The sequence below is a fragment of the Chiloscyllium plagiosum genome, unplaced genomic scaffold (genome assembly GCF_037043375.1).
Source record: "Chiloscyllium plagiosum isolate Xiang-an unplaced genomic scaffold, Cpla_swu_hap1 HiC_scaffold_10, whole genome shotgun sequence".
In the NCBI taxonomy this organism is placed as follows: Eukaryota; Metazoa; Chordata; class Chondrichthyes; order Orectolobiformes; family Hemiscylliidae; genus Chiloscyllium; species Chiloscyllium plagiosum.
This window is the reverse complement of record NW_028270148.1, coordinates 43150521-43174574: the sequence shown is the minus strand read 5'-3', so window position 1 is coordinate 43174574 and position 24054 is coordinate 43150521. Positions and strand designations below refer to the sequence as shown.

General features: G+C 40.1%; 1 protein-coding gene across 3 annotated transcripts in view; it reads left to right on the top strand.

Annotated features, from left to right (window-relative positions):
* ubr2 (ubiquitin protein ligase E3 component n-recognin 2) overlaps positions 1 to 24054 on the top strand; it is a 140641-nt gene that overhangs the window by 7644 nt on the left and 108943 nt on the right. For 2 of the 3 annotated variants that reach the window (XM_043695713.2, XM_043695712.2), the window contains exons 2-6: positions 1529 to 1788; positions 14149 to 14227; positions 17300 to 17410; positions 19120 to 19250; positions 23075 to 23213. In XM_043695713.2, coding sequence (XP_043551648.2) covers positions 1529 to 1788; positions 14149 to 14227; positions 17300 to 17410; positions 19120 to 19250; positions 23075 to 23213 — 720 coding nt within the window. Of the gene's footprint in view, positions 1 to 1024; positions 1065 to 1528; positions 1789 to 14148; positions 14228 to 17299; positions 17411 to 19119; positions 19251 to 23074; positions 23214 to 24054 lie in introns of all 3 variants that reach the window. The other variant, XM_087991297.1, reaches the window with a different exon arrangement.

Here is a 24054-nt window from a genome sequence, read left to right as displayed (position 1 = left end):
TCATAGCTGATAAGTTTCTCAACCCCATTTTCCCACTTTCTCCCCGTAACCCTTCATCCTCTTTTTACCATAAAAAAAACTATCTATATCCATCTTAAATATACTCAGTGACCAGGCCTCCACCAGCCTTCTGTGGCAGTGAATTCCAGAGATTTGCCACTCTCTGGCTGAAGAAGTTTCTCCTTCTCTCTGTTCTCCTTACTCTAAGGCTTTGCCCTCGGGTTCTGGTCTGTCCTACCAATAGAAAGATCTTCCCAACATCCACTCTGTCCAAGCCCATCAGTATTCTGTAAGTTTCAGTTAGATCCCCTCTCATCCTTCTAAGCTCTGTAGTTGAAATTTATTCATTGGGTTCTTTTGTTTGTATGTATTGGTCAGCTTTTACATTTTGATCAGTAGGTCTGCAATTAATTTTTGCTATTTTAAAAAAATTTACAGTTTGTAATTTGGCTGCAGCACCATGACATTTCTGGATTAACAAGAAATGCACTACACAACTATGTCTTTGTTGACTTGTCATAAATGTCATGGTCTTTTTCCTGAGGTTCTTGCACACTTGATGTAACTGCAAATGCCAACTTTTGTGAATAAGGAAAATTTATTAAGTGCAGTACAATACAAACTTTGGAGAAACCCTGAACATGCTTCGCCATACTCATGAAGCATGTTCAGGGAAGTTCTGTGAACAAGGAAAACAGCCCTTCCTTCATACAAAATATTTACATCACAGACAGTAATGCCCACAAGACAACCCCATTCTCTCACAGTCATGTGCCACTCAAGACACTATGCAGTGACCACATCATCTCCAGAAACAGTGTAATGCAAATCATCCCTTAATGTCCAGATCTGGTGTGAATTGTTTTCTTTAACTACAGGTAGTTGTCAGAATTACAACTCTAATGTTCTTATTGATTTCTGAATAGGAGATGATGACAATGTAAATTGCTCTCAATGGCAAGGAAATAGCCATGTAAATGTAGGAGATGATGATGTAAATTTCTACAATCTATCTTTCAATTAGAGGCAACCAACCTTGCGTCAGGACATCCAATTTCCTGCAGGTGAGCAGACCAAATTAATTCTTTTAATATCACAATAACCTCCTTGGATTTGGACTCGTGCTTTGGTGCAAGACCAAGTGACCACCACCTGTGTTGAACAAGTGTATGATTAGTATTGCACATTCAACTTGGAAGGATGCTTCAAGGACTTAACAGACCACAAATGAGGCAAATACAATCCATGATCTAGTTTGCTATTCTGATTACAGCCATGAACTTTGTTGGCTTCCTTGCACTATCTATCATGCTTGACAAAATTTGGTTGATTGCCTCAGAAAAATGTAACTAATGTGAAGTTTGCAATGAATATTTGACCTTTTATGCCTGATATACCTCGCTTGCTGCACAACTAATGAAATTGCTAAGAGCCAATTTCACACATTACAATTTAGTGTATGTATATATGTGTTAAATATTAGCGTCTTGCTATAGATATTAATGTGTGCCATTGTCATCTTTCTTAGAACTGGCTTCAAGCAACAGATTTGACCAGAGATGTGTACCAGCATCTTGCCGATTACATACCAAAGATTTACTGTAGAGGCTCTAACCCTAATCCACTTAATGAAGAAATGTTGGCGCAGCATATTCTATTGGGGCCAATGGAATGGTACCTGTGTGGAGAGGATCCTGCTGTGGGAATAACAAAACTTGAAAAGGCAAATAAGTCATCTCAGCTGTGTGGGCGTGTTTTCAAAATTGGAGAGCCTACCTATTCATGCAGGTACAAAAATCCAAGCACATTATGAGCTGTTGAAACTGACTTAGTTACGTTTATTGTGTTGGCAAATGTTTGATAATAAAAGAAATTATTGAATCACACCATAGTATTATTGTTTTATATTTTGGCTTGGTCAGAAGATTGGCAATGATCAGTTAAGGAAAGGTGCCTGCTGTTCACTATGCTCACAGCTGCTCAGATTTTTTTGTAGGCTTTTCAATGGTGAATTGTGACACTAGTTGTCAGACCAAATGCAGCATCCTCCACAAGGAAACTGCGGTATGTTTGAGAGCAGGCAGAATCATAGCATCTCTACAGGACAGAAAGAGACCATTCAGCCCATCAAACCTATACTGACCCTCCAAAGAACATTCTAGCTAGGCCTAGAGCCCGACTCTATCCCTCTAATCCCACTTTTACCATGGCTAACCTATCTAGCCTGCATATCCCTAGACAATGTGGGGCAATTTAGCGCAGCCAGTCCACTTAACCTTTGGACTGTGGAAGGAAACCAGAGCACCCAGAGCTAACCCACACAGTCACGGGGAAAATGTGCAAACTCTAAGCAGTCAGTCACCAAGGGTGGAATCGAACCCGGTCCCTGGCGCTGTGAGGCAATAGTGCTGACCATTGAGTCACCATGCCATCCCCTAACCTGTGAAACAAATCTCTCTTCACCAAGTATGATTGAAGAATTCCTGCTGAAACAATTCTCAGTAAGAAAGTGTGAACCAGGATATAGATTTTAATTTAATAAGATTTAAATAATATGCAGAAAACAAAATGAAAATTAGGAAAGAAGGATGGGCAGATGAGTGAGAGAATGTAAAAAAAGACAGTCCATAAAACTCGAGTCAGATTGTTTAAATTATTCTTCAAAACTCTCCAATACAAATTTATTATGAAGGAGCAGGACTGTACACATGTAAAGCTACATTTTCAGAGCCACAGAGATATTTGGCAGTCTGACTCCTCCATCTCTATACCCTCTGAAAGACTTTTTAATTCTTCTTATTCTGGCCTTTTGACCGTGATTGATTTTTAATCACTACAACATTTGTGGCTTGCCTTCAGTTCCAAATGCTCAAAGCTTTGGAATTCCTTCTCAAAAGTTCTTTATGTCACTGTTTCTCTTAAGTTAGTTTGAAATACTTCTCAGAAGTTTTACATTTTTTTGGTCAAACTTCTAGTTACCCGTTCCTGTATCCCTTCAGGTGACTTAATATTAAATTTTCTTTGAATTTGCTGCTGTGAAATGCCATGGGATGTTGTGCTATGTTTAAAATTTTATGAAAGTATGACATGTTGTTGGCATGCTAAAGCTACTGAGATATTTGAAGACAAAGTAGAGAATTTATAAATCAAGAGTAATGCTGGTGAGTGTTTTGGTCTGATGTTCAGGTGAGTTGTATGTATCTGAAATTTCCATTGTTCATTTTAACTCGGCAGAAGAGCAGCACAATTGGTGTTATATGGTTTATATTGGTGTTTATAATTCAAAAATTCCAAGATGCTTACAGGGGTAATAGCTTGCAAAATAATTACTGAGCTACATAATTAAATTTCAGGAAAGGCAGTCATAAGCTAAATGGAGAAGGTATATTTTAAGGAGAAAGTGCTCAAGAAACTGTACTCTGGCAGCATGTATGGAGAAAGAAACTGAATTAATATTTCGAGTATATCAAGTTCTTTTGAATTGAAGGGAGCTGGAAAACTGCTTTTATGCTGTGAAAAAGAGATTGGGGGTAGAAGTGAAACAAATTGTGAAGGTGCTCAGAGCAAAAGGCAAAAGAAGTGTGAACGGCATTAAAGAAGGTATTTATGGCAGCAAATATAGGCGAAAGTGGGTACTGCAGATGCTGGAGATTAGAATCAAAATTAGAGTGGTGGTGGAAAAGCACAGCAGGTGCTTTTGCCCAAAGCGACGATTTTCCTGCTCCTCGGATGCTGTCTGATCTGCTGTGCTTTTCCAGCACCACTCTAATCATGGCAGAAAATATGTCAATTCAGCTGAGAGAAACTCTTGCAAACAAGAAATGAGACCAAGGAAAGTGGAGGTAATCAAAATGAAGGACAGTTCATGGCTTGAAATTGTTGAACTGAATGTTAAGTTCTAGAGTCCGTTTAGTGCCTCAGCAGAAAATGAGGTATTGTTTCTCCAGCTTAAATCGAGTCTTGCTGGAACACTATAGCACGTCTAGGACAAAAGTGGTAGCACTGATGGAGCCATTCCCAAATTGCATTGCTTGCCCAATTTATGTTGGTGTTTCCTCAGTGCATCAATTGTAGAAATGAGCATCTTTCTGCTAAAGTTGCTCCTTGTTAGTCTCCAAAGAAAGAGAAATGTCCCATTGGAGTTTATTTGCTGGGCAGATATTCCAATGTTGACATAACACTTTGACAGTCAAACCTGATCATCCTCTTCCTCCATCAGAGTGAAGACTTGGCTGATTGCAACGTTGCAAGTCTTTCTCCAAATTTATTGCTACTGATGTGATATAATTTTCACTTATTTAAATGAACTGATCCCTTTGGCAACGTTTCACTCTTTAGTTTTTAATTCTAAGCTGAACTTGACATTTTTAGTTGGAGGTGTGTTGCTCCAAGCTGAATTAAGAATATGGAGTATAAGTATGGCATACATTATTTCTAAAATATCTGAGCATCAGTAAGCTGTACTGGGATTTTTTTCACTTGCTAACTTATTCTAATTGAAGGAAAAAAAAACAGGTTTGGTGAATTGGCCATGCTAAATTGCCCATAGTGTTAGGTGCAGCAGTCAGGGGTAAATACGGGGTTGGGGAATGGGCCTGGGTGGGTTACTCTTCGGAGGGTCGGTGTGGACTTTTTGGGCTGAAGGCCTGTTTCCATGCTGTAGGGAATCTAATCATCCAAGTGGATGAATGTTAGAAAGTTAAATTACAGAAATTCATTCTATCATTTATTTTAAAAAGTTGCACAACTTAAAACCTTTTTGAATTTAATAATCTGCAGAAATTGAACAACAAATGTACATTGCAGGCAGCCTGATGAAACATGTGACAGAGAGGAACAAGCAAGAAGCATACTCTTTTGTTTTCTTTGCCCTCGCTCTTTAAATTGCCTTAATTTTCTACTGTGTTAGGAATCTACATCTTCAGTTTCTGTTGTTAAATATTAATAAATAGAGAACTCACGCAAAGCTCAAATAATAAATACTGTTTTCTGAACAGTAGTGCTTGCACAATTACATTTTATGGGATACATGTTAGAAGGGATCTTGCTTTCATTGCAAACAGTGCAGGTTGTGAATCCTGGGTTTTGTTTTCCTGTGGCATTAAATTTGATGCCAGTGCATTTGGTTGTGTAACATGATGTTTGTAGTACTTTGTGCAATGCAAGTTCTTTCCCGTCTTGTAACTGATCAGGGTTTAAATAAAAGCTTCATACATTGGATTGAAAACACAGCAATCTGTTTGTTTTCTGAAGAGGGTCTCATCATTTCATACAGACTTTCAGTAACATTGAATACTGACCCATTGTCAACTTGCTATCTTTGGCAGCACCTTTATCTTTGAGTTAGATGCTTTTAGGTTTGAGTTCCACATTGGAATTGCAGATAGTAAGTCAAACTTATATAGTTCTGCAGGAGGTGTCTGCTTGATCAACGTTTTTTTTTATGCAAGCTTGTTCCACTCGACTAAGTAGTTAAACAATAAGATCTATGGTATACAGAAAACAACAAATTCTCCTGGTATCCTCGGCAACACTCCTCCTTTAGGAAATGCCATTTGACTCATTCTGTTCATCAGAATCTTAATTTTGCATACTTAATTAATTTCCTAAACATGAGGTGTTTTGAAAAATACCTGCATAATTCCAAGTCTTGTCTTTTTGTTTAGGTGGAGTAAGAGGAAATTTGGCAGGAAGGCTAATTTACGCCCTTTTTCATGGTCTCTGAAGAGCTTGCTACTCGTGTTGGTTGTTGAACTCTAATTAGCAGGAAATCAAAATTTTAAAATTAATTGTTGCTTCAGAGCTTATGGATAAGATATTGTTTCACTACTAAATTGTTATAATGCAATGTTTGTATGTGAAACTAGCCATGAAATTATATTGTAGTCTGTATGACAATTAAGGCTTTGCTGATCAATGGTGTGAACTGCAGTTAATTATCACTTACCAAATCCCAAAGTGGATTGTGTTTGTGAATCTGTTCAAAACCCAACCTATTGAGAGAAATAACTGAAATGCATTCTTGATACCTTCTGAATAGTCTTTAATTTGTGCTAAAAATGATAAGGTAAGCAATAAAGTTCTGTCATTTGGTTTTTGGCCAGTCAGCTCCAGCTTTTAGTATACAGGGTACCTTCACTGGCACAATGACATTAATTAGTGGAAAGCTAAGACACATGAATCGCATAGTTAAGGACAAACTTTTTGGGGAGGGCTATAAAGGCATGGTTGTTTGTCCCTACCTTTGGGCTAGAACATATTCAAGTCCCCAACTGCTTCAGAGGTATGTCATAATAGATCTCAATAAACTGATTAACAATCTCTGCAATTCTGCAGAGTGCTGAAGCAAAGGTTCTTGAACATGTATCTGAATAAGTTAGTGAATGTGGCAGGGTTAGTTTAGAAAGTGATAAATCAATTTTGGAATAACCTTGGCTTTATTAATAGGGACATAGAATACATAAATACCATGCTTAATTGGTATAAGGGCACTAGTTTGGTCTCATCTGTAGTATTGCTTCCAGTGCTGGGTGCTACACTTTTTAAAAACTTGTGAAGGCATGAGTATGCAGAAAAAGTTAATGCGAATTATTCCATGAAGAATTTCAACTAGATGAATAGCTTGGAGATTTTCAGTTTGTCTTCTTTGAAGAAGAGAAACCTGAGAAGATATTTGATACAGAGATATTCAAAATCGTGAAGGACCTTGGACATGTAGATGGGGAAAAATTCTTGACAGTGGTGGAAGAATTGAGAATTAGAGGACATTGCTTCTGTTAATTTCCTTGAATCTATGATGACAAAAGGAAACCATTTTTTTCATGCTGAAAATGGTTAAGATATGTACTGTGTTTCATGAGATTTAGTCAAGTATTTAACAGGGAATTTGGTTGTTAGTTGAAAAGGAATAATATAAAGCATTAGAATGAGAAGTTGGCTGCATGGTGTTTGTTGAATTGCTGAGTCAGAGAAACACAAATGACATATTGGGCTGGTTGGTCTCCTGTTACGCTGCAATGGTTCCCCATTACGTGTATTAGAAGGTCCCATGATTCTTGTCACTTGTTGGCAGGTAACTTGTTGAAGTGACCTTCAGTCACTGGGAGATAGGATCAGGTAAGGATGGAAAATTTCCTTTCCATGTTGGAGAGTCAGATGGGTTTTTACAACAATCAGTAGGTATGTGGCCACCATTGCTGATAAATAGTTTTTTAATTCACAATTTACTTAATTAACTGATTGGAACTGTTATTTCTGGATCATTAGTCTTGCCTTCAGGACTGTCTGGATTATCTTTCGACAGTTTCTTGTCACAAAGAAATAAGGCCTTGCCCGTTTTGCTCATAGCTTGAGGAGGCGGGGGGAAGAAGTAAGTCCCCGAGTGTTTGTAGGAAGCTAGCTCTCCTTGACAATTGTTATTGAATTTATGGAGTGCTCAATCTCTTAAGGCCATAAGACTGAGGAGCAGAAGTAGGCTATTCAGTGTCTGCTCTGCCATTAGTGAAATCAAGATTGATCTGATCTCCCTCAACTCCATTTTCCTGTCTTTGCTTCATCACCATTGGTTCCTTTACTAATTATAAAAATCAGTCTCTTCCAGTCTCAAATATATTCAGCGATTCAGCCTCAATAGCCTTCTGTGGTAAAACCAAATTCCACAGATTCACAACCCTCTGACAGAAGGAATTCCTCCTTATCCATGTTTTAAGTGTGTGACCCCTTATTCTGAGATTATTCCCTCTGGCCCTCGACTCTTCCACAGGAAAAATAACCTTTTTGTGTACCTACCATGTCAAGTAAACAAGTTGTGAATGTTGGCCCATCTATAGTTTAAGCTGTCAGATGAGACCACACCAAGTCCTTATTTTCTAAGTGTGACAAAGTGCATGTTACAATTCTATTAAATATCAGCCTCTTTCACACTGTATTAGCTTGGTTTTGTTTGGCAAGAGAAGAGATGAATGTCATTATTTAATGAAGCCTTAATTGGGTGCTGGCACCAACTAAAGTTTTAGTTGAAAGATTTTTTTTTAATTGCCTAGTTGTTAGAGTCATACAGCATAGAAACAGACCCTTGTTCAACTCATCCATGCCAACTGGATTTCAAAAACTAAACTTGTCTGTGTTTGGCCCATAGCCCTGGAAACCTTTCCTATTCATGTATCTGTATTATTGTAGTAACTGTACCTGCATCTACCACTTCCTTTGGTAATTTATTCCAAATCGAACCACCATCTGTGTGAAAAAGTTGTCCCTCCGGTCTCTTTTGAATCTTTGTCCTCTCACATTTAAAAACCTACCCTCTAAATTTCAAGGTGAGAACAAGGGGGCGGATGGGTTCTGTCCCTGTTGCGATTTGAGGGGTGGGTTTCAAGGGTGGAGGAAATGTACTGGAGGGCATTGTCGACTGCGTGGGAGGAGAAATTGCGGTCTTTGAAGAAGGCCGTCTGCGATGTTCTGTGGTGGAATTGGTCCTCCTGGGAGCAGATGAGGGAGAGGTGGAGGAATTGGGAAAAGGGATGGTGTTTTTACAGGAGGTGGGGTGAGGGGAGGTGTAATCCAGGTAGCTGTGGAAGTCAAGTTTGTAGTAAATGTCCCTGTTTAGTCGGTCGCCGGAGATGGAGAAGTCCAGGAAGGGGAGGGTGGTGTTCAAGATGGTCCAGGTGAATTTGAGGTCCGGGTGGAAGGTTTTTTTGAAATTAATGAACAGTTCAACATCCTCGTGGGGGCACGAGGTAGTGTCGATAAAGTCATTGATGTTGCGGAGGAAAAAGTGGGGAATGGTACCTGTGTAGCTGCGGAAGCTGGACTGTTCAAGTACCAGACTAAGAGGCAGGCATAACTGGGCCCATAAAGGTGCCCATGGCTACCCTTTGGTTTGGAAGAAGTGGGAGGATTGGAAGGAGAAGTTGTTGAGGGTGAGGACCAGTTCAGCCAGGTGAATGAGTGTGTCCGTGGAAGGGTACTGGTTGGGTTGGCGTGAGAGGCAGAAACGGATGGTTTGGAGGACTTTGTCGTGGTGGTTAGATGTGTAGAGGTACTGGATGTGCATGGTGAAGATAAGGTGTTGGGGGTGGGGAAACGGAAGTCTTTGAGGAGGTGAAGGGTGTGAGTGGTGTGCCAAACATAGGTGGGGAGTTCCTGAAGTAAGTTCTAGTTCCTGGTTGGTTACACCCCACCAACCTCCACATGCATCACATCATCCTCCGCCACCTCCACCACCTGCAAACAGACCCCACCACGAGGGATATATTTCGCTCCCCACCCCTATCTGCATTCGGGAAAGATCATTCCCTCCGTGACTCCCTCATCAGATCCACCTCTCACCCACCCCTGGCACCTTCTGCCATTGCAGGAAGTGCAAAACCTGTGCCCAGACCTCCACCCTCACCTCTGTCCAAGGCCCCAAAGGATCCTTCCTCATCTGACAGAAATTTACCTGCACTTCCACAACTGTCATGTACTGTATCTGTTGCACCTGATATAGTCTCCTCAACATTAGGAAGACAGGACACCAACTTGTGGATTGTTTGAGAACATCTCTGAGGCACCCGCAACCAACCAGTTCCACCATCCCGTGACTGAACATTTTAACTCCCACTCCTGTTCCACCGAGAACATGCAGGTCAAGGGTCTCCTCCATTGCCAAACCATGAACACTCGACGCCTGGAGGAAGAACACCTCATGTTCCACCTTAGGATTCTGCAACCACACTGGATCAATGTGGATTTCACCATTTTCCTCATTTCCCCTCCCCCCACCTTACCCAGTCAGAAGCCTGCAACTCTGCATGGCTCCCTTGACCGGTCCGACCTGTCCATCTTCCTTTCTTTCCACCCATTCACTTCACCTCCCCCTGACCCCGACGTATCACTTCCACCTGCACCTTCATCTACCTATCACATTCCCAGCTACCTTCCTTCCCAGCACCCCGCCGCGACCCCATTTATCTCTCAGGTCCCCAGCCCACATGCCTCATTCCTGATGGAGGGCTTATGCCTGAAACGTTGATTCTCCTGCTCCTCAGATGCTGCCTGATTGGCTACGCTTTTCCAGCATCATACTCTTGATTCTGATTTTGAGCATCTACAGTCCTCACTTTCTCCATTCCTCCATTCCTGTATTGGTCAGTTTTGAATTTGTGTATGAGTGCTCGAAGTTGGGTCCAATCCTCCATGACCACGCTGTACATTTGGTCTTCAGTCTTCTTTCATCAGTCTCCAATTCCGCTTCCTCAAACATAGATAATCATCTCATCTTGATTTAAAACCTAAATGCTGAGCTCAAGGATAGTGGGCTTAGCATCAACAATGGATGTGATATTAGCTCTGTTCTGGAAGTTAGCTGTAGCAACTAAATATGGGCAAATTAATTCTTGTTTGGAAAACCATGGCTTAGCCAGCATGTTTTTGTCAAACGCAAAGCATGTCTGAGTTGATTTGAGTTAGCTAATTGGGTTAATGAAGGTAATTTTTTTAGTGTGTACATTGACTGTTAAAAAACATCTGATAAACTGTTTCACAAAAGACATATTTGAAAAATAGGTACGCGTGGGGGGGAATCTGAGAGGAATCTGAATGATGTGGACTAATGGATGAGAAGTATGGGTGGGGCTGATCTCTATTTTAGGAACATCTTAGTTAATCTTTTATGCATTTCACAAGCAGCCTTGGTGAGTTTCTTGCCAGGCAATGGTGAGTTACCAACTCACCAAACAAACATCAAGTAAACTTAACATGGAAACCAGAGGAGGTAGCTGTTCTCGGGTGATAAATTGCGTAAGAGGTCTGCATTGAGACCCAAGTGTCCTTGTACACCAGTTACTGAAAATAAACATGTAGGTGCAGCACGCAATGAAGAAAGGAATTTGCATGTAAATCATGTCTCACAAACTTGACTGAGTTTTTTGAAGAAGTAACAGAGGATTGATGAGGGCAGAGCAGTAGACATACTCAATATGGACTTCACTAAGGCGTTCAACAAGGCTCCCCATGGGAGACTGGTTAGCAAAGTTAGATCTCATGGAATAAAGGGAGAACTAGCCATTTGGATACAGAACTGGATCAAAGTTAGAAGACAGAGGGTGATGGTGGAGGGTTGTTTTTCAGACTGGTTTTTCAGACCAGTGCAGTGCCACAAGGATCAGTGCTGGGTCCACTACTTTTCATCATTTATATAAATGATTTGGATGTGAGCATAAGAGGTATAGTTAGTAAGTTTGCAGATGATACCAAAATTGGAGGTGTAGTGGACAGCAAAGGAGATTACCTCATATTACAAAGGCATCTTGATCAGATGGGCCAATGGGCTGAGAAGTGGCAGACAGAGTTTAATTTAGATAAATGTGAGGTGCTGCATTTTTGGGAAACAAATCTTAGCAGGACTTGTACCCTTAATGGTAAGGTCCGAGGGAGTGTTGCTGAACAGATAGACCTTGGAGTGCAGGTTCATAGCTCCTTGAAAGTGGAGTCGCAGGTAGATAGGACAGTGTTTGGTGTGCTTTCCTTTATTGGTCAGAGTATTGAGTACAGGAGTTGGGAGGTCATATTGCGGCTATACAGAACATTGGTTAAGCCACTGTTGGAATATTGCGTGCAATTCTGGTCTCCTTTTTGTTGGAAAGATGTTGTGAAACTTGAAAAGGTTCAGAAAAGATTTGGAAGGATATTGCCACGGTTGGAGGATTTGAGCTATCGGGAGCTAGTGAACAGTGTAGGGCTGTTTTCCCTGGACCATCGGAAGCTGAGGGGCTTGGATAGCAAACTAAACAAACAAAGTCTTTTCCCTGGGTGGGGGAGTCCAGAATTAGGCGGCATAGGTTTAGGGCGAGAGGGGAAAGATATAAAAGAGACCGAAGGGGCAACTTTTTCACACACAGGGTGGTATGTGTATGGAATGAGCTGCCAGAGGAAGTGATGGAAGCTGGTACAATTGCAACATTTAAAATGCATCTGGTATGTATATATGAATAGTACGAGTTTGGTGGGATATGGGCCGGGTGTTGGCAGATGAGACTAGATTGGGTTGGGATATCTGGTCGGCATGGACAAGTTGGACCGAAGGGTCTGATTCCGTGCTGTCCATCTCTATGACTCTCTAAGACCTATACAAAAAAAAGATCAAATTATTCCAGGAAAGTAAATTCTATAATGTGGAGGAATGATTTAAAAGTGAATGTGGGACCTTTGACTCACCAACTTACTGAATTCTAACTTGGGCTTTGAAGTTTGTCAATTGTTGTCATCTGTGAAAGACTGAAAATTTAAAGAGAAATCTGAACATTCTTTAATTAACATCACTCGGGTTTTACGTTTTTAAACAAAACATATTTTTAGTATTAAAGAAGAGTAAAGCAAAACAAGCACTATTAACTGTAAGTGGTATGAGATAAAGCATAATTGTTGGCAGGTTTTTCTGCAACTGGAATATTATTTGCACTGTGGTTCCACAGGGCTCAGTATTGGGTGCTCTACTTTTTGTGTTATGGATTCATAGTTCTGACATAGGTGTGTGTGTGTGTGTGTGGTGGGGGCAGGGGGGCATGATCAAGAAGTTTGTGGAGAACACAACAATACGCTAAGTGGTCGATAGTGTGGAGCACATCTGTAGACTCAGAAAGCTATCGATGGAGTCGTCAGGTGGGCAAAGAGCTGGCAAATGGGCTACAATTCAAAGAAGGGTGAGGTGATGTGTTTTGGGACGTGAAACAAGACAAAGGAAGACATCATTGATAATATACATGGAGAGGTGTCAATGAAGTGAGGAGCCTTGGAGTACCTGTCTACAAATCCCTGAACATACCAGGACAGGTTGATGAAACAATTAAGAACGCATTTGGAATTCTTTGCTTTTATGGCTGGGGTCCAGAACATAAGAAGAAGGATGTAATGCTTAAACTGTGTAAGGGCTCAGTTAAGTCACAGTTCTGATCATCTCATTACAGTAAATGATGCAAATGCATTTGTGAGGATAGGGAGGAGATGAAAATGTTTTTAAATTATTCATTCATGGGATGAAGACGTTGATGGCGAGGCCGAGTTGTCCAGAGCGCAGTTAAGAGTCAACCACATTGCTATGGTTCTGGAGTCACATGTAGGCCAGACCAGATAAGGATTGCAAGTTTCGTTTCCTTAAGGACATTCGGGTTATTCCAACAATTGACAGTGGTTTCATGGTCATCGTTAAACTTTTAACTCCAGATATTTATTTAATTCAAATTCCACCAAATGCCATGGTCTCTGGATTAATAGTCCAGCAAAAATACCACTAGTATTGCGTTACCATTTCTTTGGCAGAATTCGAGAAATACAGTATTGAAAAAAAAATTTGGTTAAGTTACGATTGTTCTATTTGGAACAGAGAAGGCTAAGGGGAAATTTGACTGACGTACAAAATTGAGAGTGACCTGGATTGGGTGGATGTGAAGACCCTGTTGATTTTTACAGAGACCTTAATGATGATGGGATTCAGACTTCGTGAGAAGTAGAATCATTAAAGGCTGGGGGAGGGGAGGTGCAAGTTGAAGCAAACACCATTTATCTTTTGGAATGGCAGAGTGGGCTAAACGAGTCAAAAGGCCTACTCTAGCTCCTAATTCATAAGTCTGTGATCAGTGAATGTTTAACCATACCTTCTGGAAGTGCAATCTGAAGATACTTTTTTTTAGATTCCCCACAGTGTGGAAACAGTCCCTTCGGCCCAAGAAGTCCACACTGACCCTCCGGAGAGCAGCCCACCCAGTCCCATTTCCCTCTGGCTCATGCACCTAGCATTATGGGCAATTTAGCATGGCCAATTCACCTGACCTGCACCCGGGGAGAATGTCCAAATTCCGCACAGATAGTCACCCAAGGCTGGAATTGAACCTGGGACCCTGGTGCTGTGAGGCAGCAGTGCTAACCACTGAGCCACCTTGCCACCCTTCTAACAGCTTTGCTGAATAGAATAGCCTTTATTGTCAAACATACTCAATGAGGATAGTGAAAAGTTTGTGCATTGCCAATTACCGCACCGACTTAGATACAAAAGTATCTAAGTTACCAGATCTTCGACAATAGAGAAGTACAATTCATTCTGAAAATGAAGCTTTTTTTCATAAAACCCATGACATGAATCATAGCATGACTTTTTTTGTTTCTTTATTCAAGGGATTGCGCAGTAGATCCAACCTGTGTGTTATGTATGGAATGCTTCTTGGCAAGTGTGCACAGAGCGCATCGATATAGGGTAAGTTATTTAAGTACTTGCACTTAAATAGGCGTGTTTTCCTATCTATCCATTTTGTTTGCACTTTATTGAGACAACAAACAGACAATGAGCATAAGCCCTCCTGTATCTAGCAGTTGCTTATATTAAAATAGAAAATTTGTTTTTCTTTACGTACTTGTTAATATCGAATACCTTATGCATGAGTTCTAAGCTGTCCTTTAATTACTTACTGTGCTTATGTACCTAATGACAAATCTGATGAAATAGCCTGTGTTGGAGGAGAGAAAAAGTTGCCACTGTTCCTGCTCTTTTTTTTTTGCTGCCCATAACTAGCTGAATAGTTTGGTAGACTGCAGATCCACAGCACGCGGTTCACATTTAAATACCCTTTCAAACGTTCTAGCAAGCCTCTCAATGGTAATTAACAGTGACCAAGTCTGATGAATGTACTGAACCCTGATAGACCATCTGTCATGAGCCAAGGCACCAAAAACTAACAGCCCTGTCAACCCCACTAAGTCCTCCTTGATAACATCTGGAAGCTTGTGTCAAAATTGGGACAGATCTTTGAACCAACAGATTTGTGAAATCACCTGACATAGTTTGTTCTCACTGAATCATGCTTTGTTGATTATTCCCAACAGGAGAATACCTAGCCACTGCCCCTTCACATTCACTGGCATTATTGTTGCAGAATCCTGCACAATCAACATTCTTGGGGTTCCCCATTGACAAGAAACTGAATCCGATTTACCACAGAAGTATTCTATCGACAGGAGTAGTTAAGAGGCTGGGAATTCTGTTTTGAGTAACTGGCCTTGAAATTCTTTCCATTATCTACAAGGCACAAGTCAGGAGTGTGTTTGGTTTTCTTTCTATTTCTGTAGATGAGTACAGTAGCAACTTGGAACTAACAAACTTGGAACCACTTAGGACAAAGTATCCCACTTGATTGACAAAGCATATAACACTTTCAGTCCCTCCACGACTGACACACAGTGGCAGCAGTGTGTATAGTCCACAAGATGCATTGCAACAACTCACCAAGGCTTCTTTGACAGCACTTTTAAAGCCACATAGTAGGGCAATGGAAGCAGATACTTAGAAATACCACCCACCTGCAAGTTCCCTTCTGAGCCATATGAATCAGACTGATTTAAGAAGGCAGCTTGCCCACAAATTTTGAAAGGTTACACGGAGTGGATGGTAAATGCTCACTTATATGAGAAGTTTTAAAAATGAATGAAAAAGTACAAAGATTGTGCTTTTGGTGCATAGAAGGATGTTAGTGTACTTCAGTATACATTCATGTATCCACAGAAGAAAGGAAAAAATATTCTGATAACCTGCCCAAATTCTGTTCTAAAGAAGATTTGTCAAATACCTTCATATTTAAATGTCAAAATGAAATATAGGCTTGTTTCCTTGATCGATTTTAAAGCTGTCACTGTTGCCAGATTGTATCTCTGCAGATACATTTTTACCTCATTTCCACTGCTGAAGCTTTCCTATTTGCTTTTCTCAACTTTACAAAACCTCACAACTGCACTCTGGTTTTCAGTAATCCTCGCAAGAAATGTGCTCATATATTGCTTCCATTTCTGTCATGTGCCACAGAATTGTAGAATCCCGATATGTTGGACCCATTAAGTCTATAGCTACCTCTGTAGAGCATTCCACACAGACCAGTTCCCACCTTATCCCCACAATCCTGCGTGTACAATGGTTAACCTATAGGGCTAGATCCTATGGGGTAATTTCCCATGGCCAGTCCAACTCACCTTCATCTTTGGACTGTGGGAGGAAACCCTCGCAGACTCGGGTAGAATGTGCAAACTCCACACAGATAGTCACCCAAAGCTGGAATTGAACCTGGGTCCCTTGCACTGTGAAGTAGCAGTGCTTGCCATTGAGCCACTGTCTCTCAGTTGCCCATCCCTCAACATGCTAATTTCATAATCTTTGTTCTCGACTCGAAACTTTTCATGACCTTGCTACTCTGTGGTGATACTTAATATAGTTTTCGTTGACTTAAGCTTTCCTGTCCCAAGCTCTGCCTTCACTCAAAGATCTTTCAGCAATCAGTTCACATTCTTGTACTTTCCATTACTCCTTGCTACTTTTCATTGCCCGAAGGTCTCTTTCCTCAACAGTAGGTTGTGCTCCCTCCTGTAAGCCTATACGAAGTAGGACTTAACTGTGAAGACACATTGGCTCAGTATTCTGGTTAACACCAGAACAGATTTAACTACTGACAATTCTCTTGAAAATTGCACAATTCACTATCAACAGTTTTTGTTTGGCCAGTGTCCAGAGTCTGGCCAAGATAAATCCATCAGAGATCACAAAGGAAAAATCTATTCATTGCAGAAATAGCATTGCAGGCTAAGATTTGCCCCCTTTTTGTGACACTTGCTGCCTTTTCTCAGGATTTCTTTCTTCAAGTTATTTTGACAGCAACTGCAGAAAGCAGTAGGCATTGAAGTAGGCCAGGAGTGGTTGGATTCAGCAAGGTTGAGTTGGGCTTGGGAGTCATGTCAGCTGCCAAAGGGTCAAGTTGTGCCATGGATAGGGAGTTATAAGTGGGGAATCAGTGGTGGTTGAGAGTTTGGAATGGAGATTTTAGTTGATGGGGGGTGATTTTGAGTAGGTATTTAATCTTCTGAATATCTATTCACTGAAAAATTCAATTTCCGGGCCAAATCTCACATGTTTAGCTGCATTGGGATTTGATGCACAACTCCACTCTATACTGCTTCTGCAATTCTCTGACCATCAGTATGTCTGGACCATTACTTGATCAGAGGTGCTGTCAAAACAATTACTATAATCATATTAAAGTTTGATTTGCTTGCATTTAAGGGTGCATGTGACCTATGTGAAATAAACTGCCCACATTTGAAGATCTGAAATAATCCAAAGTCTTAAGTATTAGTAAGTAAATCCAAATAATGTGGTCATGACTAGGAATTCAAACTTGTTTGCATTGGACACTGATGTTATTCAGGCAGTACATTTTTTCCCCCTTGAATTGTGTTCATAATCTGTAATAATTGAGACAGAAATTTAATACAACCACGCTTTATCTAGATGACTACTTCAGGTGGAGGGGGTTTCTGTGACTGTGGAGACACTGAGGCTTGGAAACAAGGTCCATATTGTCTGAAACATAAACCTGCTGTCTCAGGAGCCATGGAGGAGGTATAAGTTTTCTTGTAATCAGTTATTTAAAATTATGCTGGTTATTGTTTTTGTTTTCAAAATTAATACAGAAATGTATGCTGTTATTTTAATTTCAAAATGTTAGATTAGTTTTTTTAAAAAAAACTATTTTTCGAATCAACCTGTTCAGAGTTGTTGCACACCTCTGGAGCAGGTTGGACTTGAACTCAGGATTCCTGGTTCAGGGGTAGGGACACTATCCAATGTGCCACAAGGGTCCCTCACAATATACATTTTTCACATTTATGTGCATGAACTCTACCTGGCTTAGGCACATCTGAAGTTGTAGTTGCAGCCCCGACTTTAACATAAGCTAATTTTGACATTTGTGCTGATGCCTCAAGTATTTATGTAAATAGAAAATGAGAAGTTACAAGTTAGAGGCACTGAATGGCTCAGATCCCATCAAGACGCTGAAGATTAATTTTACATTGCTCTTTGTTCTCTTTTCCCAGGTCTGTCTTTTTGAGATCTTCTGTTATTTTCTTCCCTATCCTACCGCTGTCCCCCAGTTTTATTAGTTACCGGTATTTGTTCACCATTTTGGTTTATTTATTTTTAAAACCATGTACTTGAATATTTGTGGTGTTATTTTTTGCAAGGCATCTTGTATTTTGTAATTCTATAAATTTGTTCAGTAATTTTGCTTTTTTTGATTGTGTTTTTTAAATAAGATCAATTGCCCAGTTGTCAAGCACGACCTGCCTATTACAGACTTTAACTGACTTCACCTGATTAGCCCATGTCTTTCTAATTCTTTGTGAATTTGGTTCCAAATTACATAATGTAGAAATCTAGCTGCAACTGAGACAGTAACTGGCCTAAAGTTTCTTAATATATCCCTTTTTTTTCCATGAATAGGGTGTGAAAGTTATGCTAGGACAAAGTGAGGACTGCAGATGCTGGAGATCAGAATTGAAGAGCGTGGTGCTGGAAAAGCACAGCCACACAGGCAGCATCTGAGAGCAGGAGAATCAACGTTTCGAGCACAAGCCCTTCATGATTATTCCTGATGAAGGGTCTGCGCTCGAAATGTCGATTTTCCTGCTCCTCTGATGTTGCCTGTGTAAGTTATACTGTATTGCAACTTGCCAATATGGTTATGTTTTGACTATCTATTTCTCGCACTAGTTATTGACCTGGTCTTTGGTGATTTCAGCCCAATACTTGTGTTGATCCTGCTGCAATTGACCTAGATGCTTGCTTGTTTATTAGTAGTGAATGAGCATGAAATTGTTGGTTAATCAGTGAGCAGCATCATGATTGAAAATGAACTTGAGAAATCCATTGATGAATCAGTTGAGATTTTTTTTTACCCTTCTCTGCAGAGATTGTATGAGTGCTTTGGTGCTGGGAGGAGGACAACCTTAGATATTTTCTAATCAACCTCCTCAGTGATGCAGTTATACACCTCTGTAGCAGGTGGTTCTTGAACCTAGGTTCAGAGGTGGGAACACTACCAGTGCACCCACACGATTGCCAGAATACAACCTTATGGCCTGAATGGAAATCAACTACTCTTGTCATTTATGTGAAATAATGCATGTAGAAATCAGTTGTGATAAGTTGTTTCCATCATTTAGTCATGTATCTTTGTGTGTTATAGTTCATTTTTATTTAGATGGTCATTATCAAGCTTTCTGCTATTGTGTTTGTGGGTTAACTTTACTTGACTCTTATTTTCATAGGATCCACTGGCACATTTATCTGAAGATATGGTTGGACGTGCCTACAACATTTTTGCAATTGCATTCAAATATGCTGTAGATATGTTAACGTGGGTGGAAGAAGATAGACTACCTTCTGGTTTAGAGCCTTTGTAAGTATCAGTAATGAGTGTTGTAATTTGTATTTGGAGAGACAAATTGCTGTAAATTGCAGATTTTTTAAACAAAATTCATTTAAAAAATTTGCAGGTCTGTCTTTGAGATCTTCTGTTATTTTCTTCCCTATCCCACCACTGTCCCCTAGTTTTATTTGTTACGTATATAACTGAAACTTTCGCTTTGCTGTTCAATGTATCCTTGAACAATGCTGAAAGAAGACATGGCACCAACCCAATCCTCCTACCTTGCCAAGCTGTTTTCTTTTTCTTGCAAGACAACAAGGCTGAGAGTTGTTTCATGTTAGGTTTGTATTAATGGCTGTTGAAAATTGACTTTCGGCTATCTAGGATTTAGTGTTGCTGTTTAAACAAATAATATTTTATAAATTTTGAGGCAATGGCTGTAACTTGGGGAGCCGGTGTTCTCATGGAATAACTGTAGAATGCAAAGCAAGTGAATTATATTCAGTATTTTTCTGTTTAATGTACCTTGCAAAAAGAGAATTCTGAGGTGCACCTCTCAAAGAGAGAGTCAGTTTTCATTTATGTGCTGATAACCAGTTTTTAAGCCTCTACCATCCATACATTTTCCAAAGTCAGATTATCTGACTGTTTGTCTGAAATCCATTCCTGGGTGATTAGAAATTTCTGCAGAATCAAATTGGAAAGATCAAAACTTTTGTCTTAAATCACATTGTGAACTTCTTCCCCTAACTTGTGGATCCATCCCTTTCCTGGCAACCACCTTCGGTTTGAGAAACATTATTTGCAGCCTTACTTGGTCACTTTTCATGCTGCCATTAAAATTAACTATTTCCGTCATCAGAACATTGCCTGGCACCACCCTTTTCTTGATTTATCTACTGCTGAAACACTCTTTCTTTGTTTTCTCTAGATTGGCTCCAGGCTGGTGTGTCTCATTCTATATCCATATGCTAGCTCAGGAGTGGGGAACCTGTGGCCTTTTGAATGAATCCAAATTTTGCAGGACAAATTTTTTATTTTTTATTAATTTTATTTTGTCCTTTAATATTTTTATTTTAATCTTAAAATGAATGTATTTAAAATACCAGAGAGTAAAAGAAAATTAGCAGTTAGATTTTTGTGAATAATGTGAATTTTGAAGAATATATAATTGAAGTTTCTTGGATGTGGCCATATTCGATTACAACTAACATAATGCGGCCTTCCAACATGAAAAGGTTCCCCACCTCTGTGCTAGCTCATCCAACAACCTGCTTCCCATGCCCAAAAGGTTCCCCACCTCTGCTAGCTCCTCCAACAACCTGCTTCCCATGCCCTTTGCCTTTATTATCTCTGATAAGCAAAGATTGAATTTGGAGTTAGTATAAGAACTTCCTAGTTATCCAAGAAATTAAATTAGATTAGATTAGATTAGATTACTTACAGTGTGGAAACAGGCCCTTCGGCCCAACAAGTCCACACCGCCCCGCCGAAGCGCAACCCACTTTTGCATACCCCTACATTTACCCCTTACCTAACACTACGGGCAATTTAGCATGGCCAATTCACCTGACCTGCACATCTTTGGACTGTGGGAGGAAACCGGAGCACCTGGAGGAAACCCACGCAGACACGGGGAGAACGTGCAAACTCCACACAGTCAGTCGCCTGAGGCGGGAATTGAACCCGGGTCTCTAGCGCTGTGAGGCAGCAGTGCTAACCACTGTGCCACCGTGCCGCCCACATATAAGGGGATGATCCATCTCAGCCACCTCCTGTTCCCCATTGCCACATCAGTCAATTTAATTCACTCCATGTGATATCAAGAATTGTCTGAAGGCACTATTTCCAGTCAAAGTTGTGGGCATTGACAACATCTTAGGAATACAACCCACTTCTTCTCTTCCCCGGCCGCATTGTATTTCTCACCATTGTAGTTATTCTTCCTGTACTAACAATGCTACTCCACCACCATTTCTTTCCTGTTTTGTCAATTAGTCACATACCCATGAATATTGAGCTTGCAACTTTGATCTCCTTTAGGCATGTCTCTGTAATGGCTCCAGGATCATGCCCTTTGGCCTCTATTTGTGCCTCTGATTGAGTAATTTGTTTTGTTGCGAATGCTACCTTGCATTTAAGGTGAAGTTGCCAAAGGGTTGCTCTCATTAGAGAGAGGCGACTGGGGGTGGTTTAACTTGACGGTCAACTTATCTCCGGTGAGTTGAGAGATGCAGCTGAACAGAAAATTAGAGGGTTTGCTGACTGTGAACCGTGGTTCTGGACTTGTCAGTCACTGGGGTCATCCTTCCTGTGTTCACCCCATCTCGTCCAGTTTGAATTTTATAGGTTTCTGAGATTGTCCCTCATTCTTCTAAACTCAAGTGATATAGTCCTAACCAATCCAGACTCTCTTCATCCATCAGTCCTGCCATCCCAGGGATCGGGCTGGTAAATCTTTGTTGCACTCCCTCCATGGCCAGAACTTCCTCAGATAAGGACACTACAGTTGCACACACTGCCTCCAGGTGTGGTCACGTTAAGGTGCTGTACAATTGCAGTAAGACATTCCTACTCCTGTACTAAAATCCTGTTGCTAGGATGGTCAATACCTGCTGCACCTATATACTTAGTTACTTTCAGCTACTAGTGTACAAAGATACCAGGTCTTTTTGCATCTCTCCTTTCCCTATCTCTTACCATTCAAATAATAAAGTACCTTTCTGTTTTTGCTACATATTTATCCTCATTATACTTCCTCTAAGCAGGTGAGCATTTCCTAAAGCAAAGCATTCAGGAAACATTGTCCCTTCTTGATGCAGTGTAACACGTGCAGCTCAGACTCCAGTTCTTCAATTTGGATCTGAAATTGCTTGAGCTGTAAACATTTGCTACTGATGTGTTTACTGTGGTTACCTTGCTGAGCAGCTGTTCATGTGTGCTGCAGCTGCAACACATCGCCTGACCTGCCATCTCTATCATATTTTCTTCAGTTATGAATCAAATCACACTTGTTTCCTTTTTACACTTGGCAGGTCTCCATTCTGAACAGTTGTAATTCTTCTTTTTGGTGTGCACTAATATTGATCTGATAGCTCGCAAGCAATTTGTAAGGAAAAGTGAGAAGAAAATGTCAAAAAAAAAACCTTGCTTTTACAGTAAAGACAAGAAATACTCACCAAACAGCAGCTTTGCTTAGATAGTAGGAACCAAACATCTCTTACACAAATAGAAATTCTGGAGGAACTCTAGAGGACTGGCAGCATCTGTGGAGAGAAAGCCGTGTTAAGATTTTGGGTCCAGTGACCTTTCTTTAGAACTGAAGAAACATCTCTCCCCTTCCTCATTGTTGGACTTGAGATGCTCAACTCTAGCACTCTTTATAATTCATACTAAGTTGGCTCCTAATATTTCCAACCAACAGGTTATTCAGTTAATGAGGAAACCGTATCAGCCAGTTTTTAACTAAGCTGCTGTTTCCATGCATCCCTTGAAAATAGACCTTCTGAATGCTCATAACTGCAAATTCTTGTAGATTTGCACAAATACAAAAGTTAGACATTTTGTTATTCAGCAAATGCACATGAAGTGCAAGCCTGAATTGAACTTCCTCGCTGAATTTATTTGTTGTTGTATCCTGCATTTGTTGTTGTATCCAGATGTTACCCTGTTCCCTTTAAAAAGCCCCCTCCCATACAAAGCAATGCATTCCAGTTCTTAACCTTGTGTCACATGACTTTGCTCATTTCCCCATTGACTGATGATGCAAATTAGTTTTGTTTTGAAATACTTGTGCTTTGATCAACAAAAGCCATCAATGAACTCTTAACTACACATGATTGCTTTCTCTTCAGGGAAAAGGAAGATACTTACTACTGTATGTTATTTAATGATGAAGTCCATACTTATGAGCAAGTGATTTACACCTTGCAAAAGGCTGTGAACTGTACACAGAAGGAAGCTGTCAGCTTTGCGACCACTGTGGATAGAGATGTGAGTTTTTTTCGTAATATTTTACACTAGACTCACATTTACTGTAAGTACACAAAAAACAGTTGGAAACTAAAAAGGATTTTTTAACAGAAAAATTGCTTTAAAACTACTGACATGCAATTTTCTGAATATGGTAGTTGCCTCAAGTGAAGGAACTCAGTCAGAATTGATCCTGTACGTTCTAATTTTGAAATGAAGTGGAATTTGTGCATGGAAGATTTACATTATATTGTCATGCATATATTATTAGATTGCCGAGCAGGCTTCAACTCAAAGTATAGCTTGGAAAGTTTCCAAAATTTGACAGCATAAATGCACAAACAACTGTTTTCTATATCATTTCATTTTGGGTCATTAGGTGAGATAATATACATGGTTCAGAAATGGATAGTTCTTTCGACACATTCTCTCTTCTTGATTTTTCTTTCTGCTATTCTTATTCAATCAAACTATTTTTAGGCTGTTGAGAATTTCTGAAAATAGCAGCTCATCAAAGAGTACATGTTAAAGCCAAAGCTATTATTCCATTTCTGTTTTGTACAGCAACACCACCCCCGTCCCTAGACACAGATTTTATAAATGCACAGCTGAAGTCAGCAACCTGGTGTTTTGAGTGTTACAGCCACAAATCTGTATCCTAACATTAAGTAGCAGTGCACGATTACACCTTCATATTCAATGTTGTAGATGGAAAAAAGAACTTGGCTAGAATGTTAGACTTCATGTTGATATCTTAGTACATTATAGCTATAACTTCTCTTTTTCTGGAGTTTAGGTTGGATGTCAGAAGTTGAGCTTCAAAAATGTTGTTCATTAAGGACATTTAATTTTCTTATTTTCA